We start from the raw sequence: 10200 nt of genomic DNA on the forward strand, positions 1-10200 counted from the left end.
ATTCCACGACTACTTTTTATCAGCATAACGGTATGTTTCTATTTCTTATACTCCTTGGTGTTACTTTTCAATATTGGGCTTAATTTTTTATAATTTCCAAAATCCACATTCCAGTAAGCAAGTGTATATATAAATTATAGTGGCATGAAATGAACCTCGCGGAATTTGTTATTGTGACAGTAACATGTGACGACAATTCTCTGTGGAATTAATTGATTGTACTACAGATATAATGGAAATTAGGTAGAATTCCATAAGAGATTGTAATGGAAGATTCGTAGGCAGTAGTTTTAGTACAATAGGCTTGTTTTGTTATTATTCCCTGGTTTTCGTTTTGTGAGGCTAGAATTGATTCGTCAGTAAAGTTATAAGATTCATACCCGGTAAGACCTCAAATTGGAACTTAATTGGTTATCTTGGGATGGTAGCCCTTTGGTAACACTTGTATGACTGTGCTAAGATGGTAACTACTATTAACTGTAGAAGCTGCAGTTATGTCATTTTTTTTTATTTCACTATATTGCTAGTTTTAGCTGCATGTTCTTTATAGTTTGCGAATAGCGACTAACACGGGCATCAGGAGCTTCTGCCGCTAGCTTTCAATTGATATGAATTGCATGCCTTGAACTTTAGTGGTTGCTTGTCAGCTTCGTAAAAATAGATATGAAAATATTATGTATTAATTTTTTTTTTGGAAGCCATGAGATCCACATTTGATGCTTCCAGAATATCTACAGACTTTTCCTTAAGTAAAGGTACAGAAGTTTAAATACTTTTTTTTTTATTTTGATGGCTCACTGTATGTAAATTGAACTAAAGTATCAGAGTCAAACACAATAATATATGAAAGCAGATGTGACCATCATATCCTTTTATGTTAAATAAAGGTATCATATTTTCCCCAACCTTAGAGGGAGACTTCGTTTGCCATTTGTGATCCTGTTCTCCGCAGCCTTCCCAGCGGTCAATATACAAAATAAATTGCTGAATTCTATATGTATATAACTATATACAAACCTGCATCCATAATGAAATCATTGCTCAGTACGCCTTTGTGTACATGGAAAGGTTCGGAGAGTTGAAAAGGGGATAGGGAGTGAACTATGTAGCTGTATTGAATGTCATGCAAATAAAGTTTGTTATAAATCTATCATGTGAACATTGACATTTCGAATTATAGCTTGTATAGAAGCAGAAAAGGTATGATAAAGACTGGTGACGATAACGGCATCAGTTAGAGCTCAGAGAATGAAGGGTGGGAATGATAATTTGAGTGATTAGTAAAAGGCTAAAGTGAAAGTGAACTTGTGTTAAAGAATTCACATTGGTGTGAAAGAAATTCAGATGGAGATTTTGTTGATCTTTAAGCGTTCATGTGAAAGAAAAGGTGGGAATAGTTTGGAAGTATGCAGTTCATCTTTTTATTTTGAAATTGTAGAAAATAAGCAATTTTCAACTCTATTACACTCATGATAAAAGTTAGTAGGATGTTATTAAGACTGCCTCTTTACAGTAGTTTTGGGTAAGACTTTCGAATATGTAAAGATCAGTTTTGTCACTTAAAAGACCAGTGATTGTCTGTCATGTGCGATGACCATGACAAGATAATAGGGCAGCATTAATTATATAGTGTAAAAGGGTTTCTAACTCACCACCCAAAAGGAAGGTCTTACCTGAGGGAATTATATCTTTTGAAAATGAAAAGAAAATATTGCCCGATCTCAAGGAGTGGATGCAGTGTAGGGAGGGAGACAGGGGTAGACCTGAGAAATCCTGTCCTTTCCTAGAATGCTGTGTTCTCACATAACCAGACCTTACCTTCTTAACTTGGGGCACTGTGCCCTGACTTGGACCCTCCCAAAGTAACACTGGATATCCCTGTCTTCTTACCCTGCATACTACCCGATCTCTAGAACACATCATTGGTGCTGTTATACCCCGTATACATACTGAGCAAAACAGATCATTAGTGGTTTTTTAAAAAGAAGAAAACAGCAACTCTCTCATACATTTAAATTCTCCCATTAAGCGGCAGATTACGTTGATACCAAACAAACCGATTTCAGTGTTTTGTTTATTGGTGTATTAATTTTATTTAACTCTACCTCTAACTTACTCCTGATGTTTAATCTCCTTCGTTTTATGCATTTGCTTCTAGCTTGAGATGGACTGGGATGACGAGACCTTTTTTGAGGAAGAAATCCCAGAGGATGAGGCCACCGAGGTAGAGGTCACCCAGTTTTCAAATGCTCCGTCTAATTTCACCCATGAGGTACTTTTGAATAATGATTGTGCTGCATCAGTTGTACATTTAGTGAACATGTCCCAGATTGACTTTGCATGTAAACTGTACAAGAATAAACGCAATTAAGCTATTTTAAATACTTCTTATATATATTTCGAACGAATGGATGAGTTAGACAGTTTAGGAAAGCTTTCCTGCCATAGTAGTTAGTTATTAGTGATTTATTAAAGAATGAATGCTATTTATAAAGGTCCGTTGGAAACAATTATAAGGTACTGTTATTGAAATACAGTGTTGTGCTGCTTTGTGACGAACATTGAAATTACAGATGTTTTATAAAAGTTTTATAACAACTTGGTGTTAAGTGTGACAAACATTTTTTCCACGGAAGTACAAATCATCGCCTTTTATGTAGGAGTATTCTTTAGCGCAAACTGGAACTGTCTGTCAATGAATTAAGATTTATGCTGCTCTCTGACGACCATCTGTGGAAGATAATTTCTCTTTTTTTTATTGTATGTAAAGTGCTAACAGTTTGTTATATATGAGTTTGAACAACTGAAGAAAAAGGTGATAAGGACATAAGGGTAAATGGGCCGTAGCCAATACAACCATGTAAACACCACAGAAGGATGTTGAAAATCCAAAGCACTGGATTCTGAACTGTTAAATATATCCCCTTACAGAAAAAACTTGTAGTATTTCCTGGAGAACTGATAGATGGAGATGTGAAAATATGCATCCTTCAGATGCACCAAGAACATGAAATGACTTTCTTAATAGAATCCAACATGGAATGAGTTGTATTCATCTGAATCGAGTTTTTAACATTAAACTCATTCAACAGAGAGGGGTCTATGACCAGTCTCCAACCCTCAGTTGATTTCTCACCAAGAAAGTCAATTGTAAAAAGGCTGGGGACAGGTCATTTACAACTTCTAATGCATTCTTTTTCAGCATCAACCTTGCATCTGCCATTAGTGCCAGAGAAAGTTCTCGAGTAGCAGTCCAACAATGGGACCCAAGGCTACTCCGATCTGCTGAGCAAAACTACTCTCAGCCACAGCTCGTCAGAAGAGAGTAAACATAAAAACAAAGTTAGATTATTGACTGCACTCTGGATGCAGATGAAGATCAATGCCTTTCTTCCAAATACCAACAACCTCCAGAACTTTGCCATCTCTTCTGCAGATGATTCCAGTGACAACAAAGTCAACAAGCATGATCAAGCTATGGAGGTGCCTGGAAGGAGGCCATGGCAACTGCCACTATTGCTCCTGACTGTAACTGAAAAAGAAGCATATTTTTGGAGTTTTCCCAAAGGGAGGTCATTTTGTCAGTCAGTCTGCAGACTCGTGAAATAACTTGTAAGGAGTAGTATATGCATCTGCTGCCATGCAGAAGGTCCTCTGGCATGTCACAGTGGGGAAAGGAGCTTTTCTGACCTGATTCACGGATCTCTCTATTAACCTGAGCAGTGACACCACGAGCAAGTAGCAACTGCAGCAGTCAGAATGACTGCCTGCCTCCAGAGTGCACACTTGAGTATGCCCTGTCAATGTGATTAGTTCAGTGGGGTTGATTTCCCAATATCATTTAAGTTCATGAGCCCAGTGGTCTCTAAAAATACCATTCCAACTCATCCAAAGAGGTTCTGAAGGAAGACTCTCAGGTCCTAATCGATTCCCCAATAACTGTGCTGGATCCTCTCCCAAAATAGAGGCAAACATACCAGTCTGCCCTGGTTAGTGCTCTTGGACCATGGCTGCAAATATAATCAAATTTGGTGGCTCCAGTTATTCAATCTCAACTAGAGGTAAACCTGTTACCAAGCAAAATTTTGGCCGGTCACATTCCCATAGACTTTCATATTATCAGACGAAACCAAAGCAGGGAAAAGCTACAAACGAAGGCTCACATGCATTATCTCTCACACACATCAGGAGCCTGTATATACGTACCATGAACACCCTGAGTGTCTGCATGATCATGGACATGCAGCTCACTACAACCATACTATAATGGGCATTATGTCTGTCTGTCTGTCTGTTATTCAATCATGGCTAAATGGCTTGATGCATTTAAACCAAACAAAAACTATTGGATGGGGATTTGATCAAGGATGGTTTATAGCTTTATATATACTAGCTGACCTACCCAGCCATGCCCAGGAAAACTATTAATGACAGGCTATGGGTAGGGGGAAGGAAGAGGGAGGGAGAGTTTCTGAAGTATAGTACAGGAATGAGTTAGCCGTTCATTCATGCATAATGAATCCACTACAAATTCGTGCAGTTTGCTGAAGACCGATTCCTGCACAATTCTCCGCTGTAGATTATTTCACACAGTGAATAAAAGGTCTGATGATTGTTGAAAGGGAGACACGCTTATGTTCAGCGGAGATGATCTCTCTCTTCTAATACAGAAACATAATTTCCCCTTCCCCTTTCTTCCCCCTTTATCCTCCCCTCCCCCTCCCATCCCTCTCCCCTCCCATCCTCTCCCCCTCCCACTTCCGCCACCCCATCCCTTTTCCCTTCTTCCTTTTTCCATCCCCTCTCCCTCCCCCTTTCCCTTCTCCTTTCTTCCTCCCCTTCCCCATCCCTCTTCCCTCACCTTACCCTCCCCCTACCCATACCCATAGCCTGTCACTCACAGTTTTCCCAGGCAGCGCTGGGTAGGTCAGCTAGTACCATAATGCAGTAACCTTCACACATGATTCCTGCCTGTGCACGCACAATCCAAGGAACATGTACAGTATGTGTATGTTGGGAATTCTGGATGAAAAAGGTACTATGTACCAAAAGGTCCACTTGATTGCATGCATACAGACTGTCCTGGTACCCAGCAGTGTTGCACAGCAACAACCTGTCTGCTTGCACATGATCTGGGGTCAAAGGATAAGTGAGAAGATAGCATTGAACTATTAGCTAGGTGATCTGGGGACAAAGGTTAAGTGAGAAGATAGCATTGAACTATTAGCTAGCCTCAAGCAACCCTTTCTCTCATCCTTGACCCTTGAACCAGGATGTGACTCTCATCCTCTGCAGTGTAAAATTGGTGCCGTAGAGCCCATGGGAGAGACACCTTGGATTGATATCTCACCTCAAGACTATTTCTGTTAGCATGAATTTCTTTGTAGCTTGTTGATGAGTTGCATGGCCTTTTGTACTTATTCTGGCCCTCTGATGAGATTGCTAAGAACTTCTTGGTTCCCCACCCCCAAGAGTTAGTGGGAAGCCATTATAGTTTTTTTTGTGCCAAGTGAGAGGCCTACAGCACCATCTAATGAGTATCCAACCTTTTAGGCCAGTTTGTCAGGTTTCTTTGTAGTCCTGGCAGACACCAGGTTTCCAAGAAAATATTTCTGGCTTCATGTAGTTAGCAAATGGGCAAGAGCTCACAAAGTCAGGGGTGCAGGTCCATTCCTAGCCCTTCAGAAGACCTATCCAGTTACATAAGGCAATGAAGGCAGGTGTTTAGGGGTGCCAGACTGCCTTTGTCTCATTTTACCTCAGTGTTGTTTACCCACAAGTCCTTGGATCCTTCCCCCTTAGAACCTATGATAACTGCTCAGAAGCTTTTGTAGTTACCACTCCTTGTGAACAAAATTTTATCTCGCCTAAGGCACTTGGATAACTAAGGATGGAGGTTGAATGGGTAACTAGCGCTCTCTTCTTTCTTCCCTCATCTCTAAGGCGGCAGTTAAACTGAGTACATCCTCAGAAGGACATGAAGATAGACTTAACAATTTGGAATCCTCTTTTTAAGTAAGGGGGTGGGGGTGGTAAAGGTATGTATGATTGACCGAGATACTAGCTGCCTTCCAATTTGTGCTACCCTGTCTTCAGGGCAGCACTTGGTTCTCCAATGGTTTCCCAGAGTGAGATTGCACACATATCTCATCTGGATCAGGGCCCAATCAATCATGCATCCCCATACCAGATTGTGTAGGTTACAGATTATTCATTTTGTCAGTCATTTGGGAGATTATCCTTCATCCAAAAGAGTGTCTCCTACATAAAAGGCGATGGTTTGTATTTACATTGACACAAACAAATCACAAATTTTATAAGTAATTTGTTATTTTTATAAGTATAGAAACTAAAGCCTTTTATCATAATATCACCCACCTACCTCCCCCCCTCCACCACAACCCCACATTGTCCCTGAAAAATAGGTAAAAATTGCCAGCCAATGGCAAATGAGTGGAGTCCTTCCCCCTCCACACACCCAAGTACCTACAGTTAATCACTTTGTTAAAAAGTTCCAGTGACCAAGCCAGCTTTGCTGAGGAATACTCCTATAAAAGGCTCTGGTTTGCATTTTTAGGAAAAATGAATATTACATTTAAAATTTTGTATTTTTGATAGATAAGGAAATATAACTTAACTTATTAGTTAATGTGTTTGTGTAACAAATATATCAATGATAGGGAAAAATAGTGAGTTTTTTGCAACCCATGCAGGCCCTTGGAAGCTTAATTCTGCTTTAGGCAAAGGAGACATATGTGTGGTAAACCAACTTCTGTAAAGAATCAGCAGATTATCTGAATACAATTGTTAAAAATAAGTGTTATACCCTCTGACTTGGAGTCCACTTACAGTTGATATGTTGAGAACTGTTCTTGCTCATAATTCTGGAATGCATGTAATAGAAATTGTGTATCTGGGCAGACGTCTAGAACTACACAGAATTTATGAAGTTCAATGATCCTTCTTTCTTCTTAGGTGGACAACTTAATGAACAACAACATAGAGATTGAGTCCAATAAACGAATGCGTGCTGAGCACATGTATCCCATCACTCTAACATTTAAAGAAGATGAAATGGAAGAAACCTACCATCAGGTCAGGGCTGATCTTCTGAAGAGCAACGTTGTGTGCACTTGTGTCATCTGGGCACTCATCGTCATATGCCAGTCCATTGTAATCCAGAGGTAAGACTGTCACAATAAATATTCCCCCAACAAAGGGAGTCGAGAAGTAGCTAAGGTGTTTTTTGCTTTTGGATGTGTGTCTGGTAACAAAACTTTGAAGAGAGCAGTTATGGATTGTTACAGTCTGCTCCAGGAGCAAAACCCAATGCTGCCATAATACTGTTGTCATCATCATGAGTAACTTGCATCATGAGTAACATGGCTCAAATGTTCCACAAAAGACACACAAATACCATATGGATGATAATTTGCATGACCAAAAGTTCCTTGGGCAAGATCACATTATATATATATATATATATATTATATATATATATATATATATATATATCTATATATATATATATATAATATATATTATATATATATATATTTATATATATATATATATATGTATGTATGGTATGTATATGTATATATATATATATATATATATATATATATATATATATATATTATTGTGTGTGTATACGCGAGTATATACAATTATATTACATAATGTATATATAAATTATTATATATATATAGATAATATATTATATATATATTATATATATATATAATTATATATATATATATATATATAATATATATATATATATATATATATATATGTAAAATTTTTTACTCAAAATTCATTTGCTTAGGACACGTCGTCATTGAAAAAGCCGTAGTACATACTAAAGACGTGATTACAGGGTTGGCTTTACATATACAACACACTCGCGGACAGTTTCTGTGCTAAGACGAAATGAGGTATCAGCGATCATAATAAAACAAAAGGCTAACGCAAACCTTTTTAAATAATGTGCTTAAAAATAGCCTACTTCAAGAGCCCAGTCTACGACGTATTTCGGGATAATGAAACATTATGAAAAAAGGCAAATTGATCAAATTATAAGTAAATTAAACAAAACATAGCAAGGTCGGTACAAATGATAAAGGTGCTACATTAAAATATATTTTAATGGTAATAACCACGGTAGGCTTTGAGTAAACACAGGTAGGTTATGGGGCAGCTCATTACTATTATTTATGTGTGTATATATATATATATATATATATATTATATATATATATATATATATATACATATATATATATATAAAGGTTTTTGCCACGTATGAAAAAATGAAAAGCTTTCCATTTGTTCCTACGTGGCGAAAACCTTTAGTTATGTTTATACATAGTAGCATCACGTTTTATATACTTCGTGATCAAGTTATTCATATATATATATATATATATATATATATATATACATATACATATATATATATATATATATATATATAGATATACATTGAGATATATTATATATATATATATATATACATGCATACATAAATATATATATATATATAATATAGATATATAATATATATATATATAGATATATATATATATATATCTATATATATATATGTATATATATATACATTATATATATATATATATATATATATTTATATATATATATATATATATATATATATATATATATATATATATATATATATATATATGATATATATGTTAATGGGCTGCCCCATAGCTTATCTGTGTTTACCCAAAACCTACCGTGGTTATTACCATTAAAATTGATTTGTATATAGCACCTTTATCATTTGTAACAACCTTGCTGTGTTTTGTTTATTTTGTTTAATTTACTTATAATTTGATCAATTTGCCTCTTTTCATAATGTTTCATCATCCCGAAATACGCCGTAGACTGGGCTCTTGAAGTACGCTATTTCAAAGAACATTATTTAAAAAATTTTCGTTCGCCTTTTGCTTGATTATGATCGCTGAGATCTCATTTCGTCTTATCACAGAAATTGTGTTGTATATGGAAAATTTGCCCTGTAATGTACGGGATTTTTCAATGATGACGTTGCCAAAGCAAATTAATTCTGATTAAAAAAATTAATGGATCACCTGTTTTATTGTAATCGCTGGTTTTTCATTTTACCTCGTAACATCATGGAAGCTTTACTTGATTTCAGTGTGTTTCTATGTGTGCACACGCGCATCAATGTATGTCTGTTCATAAATGATAACATCACCATTTAGTTTTTTTTTTTTCTTTTTTCAACTCTTAAAATGATTATCACACAAATAACAGTACACAAGAGAATATATTATCACTTTTGATGTATCTCGACCCTTAATTTTTCATTTCATCTCCCAGTGTTGTTTTGTAACTTTCCCTGTTTACACTTGCGTTTCATTAAGCTCCCTCGGTAAAAATACTTTTGTTTTTTAACTTTTACGTTTTTTTCTGTATGTTTTTTCTAATATTTTATCAGAAGATATTAACTTTTAATAAAATAATCATTAGCGAAGCAGAGAAAATAATCATTAACAAAGCAGAGAGAGAGAAGGAGAAGAGAGAGAGAGATGATTGAAGAGAAGAGAGAGATTAGAGACGAGAGAGAGAGAGAGAGAGATTGAATTCCACTGCCACGCAAAGAACTCTAGTATACACACACACACACACACATACACCTTCCCTTTCTCCACTATATTATTTCTTATTTCTTTGTTTTTTTTTTATTTTCACTGGGTATTTTCAGTTGATACTGATGATTATCACCGAGTCTAAATTAGAGAGAAGAAAAAATCATAAGAATCGTTCCAAAAAATGCCATACAGGAACGGTTTCCTAGTGATGCTTCACGGATCTAATAGGAGAAGATGGCAGTATAGAGAAATTAAATTAAGATTTTTATTATAAAAATCTATAAATTTCACTCTATGGTGACGTCCTATCGATGCATTTTTCGTCTGCCTGCATAGGACATAACATCCCTACACAGTATTATATTGATTAAAAATATTTATAGTAAAACTTTAGTCAAGAAATTTTTCCTAAGTGCTGGCAGTACTTTGAGCTGCTCTCTTTTTCTCTCTTTTGCCTTGTGCAAGATTATTTTATTACAAGTTAATCCTTTAATAAAATCTGAAAAATATATAAATGTAAAAAAACATGTATTTTTAACAACTACAAAACCGT

At 35.9% G+C, this 10200-nt stretch overlaps 1 protein-coding gene across 5 annotated transcripts in view; it reads left to right on the forward strand.

Annotated features, from left to right (window-relative positions):
* The window catches only part of LOC135204025 (adenylate cyclase type 8-like), a 973771-nt gene that overhangs the window by 912622 nt on the left and 50949 nt on the right, over positions 1-10200 (forward strand). For all 5 annotated transcript variants that reach the window (XM_064233960.1, XM_064233961.1, XM_064233964.1 and 2 more), the window contains 2 exons: positions 2159-2272; positions 6976-7184. In XM_064233960.1, the coding sequence (XP_064090030.1) occupies positions 2159-2272; positions 6976-7184 (323 nt within the window). The remainder of the gene's footprint in view (positions 1-2158; positions 2273-6975; positions 7185-10200) is intronic.

This window comes from Macrobrachium nipponense, chromosome 44 (genome assembly GCF_015104395.2).
Source record: "Macrobrachium nipponense isolate FS-2020 chromosome 44, ASM1510439v2, whole genome shotgun sequence".
In the NCBI taxonomy this organism is placed as follows: Eukaryota; Metazoa; Arthropoda; class Malacostraca; order Decapoda; family Palaemonidae; genus Macrobrachium; species Macrobrachium nipponense.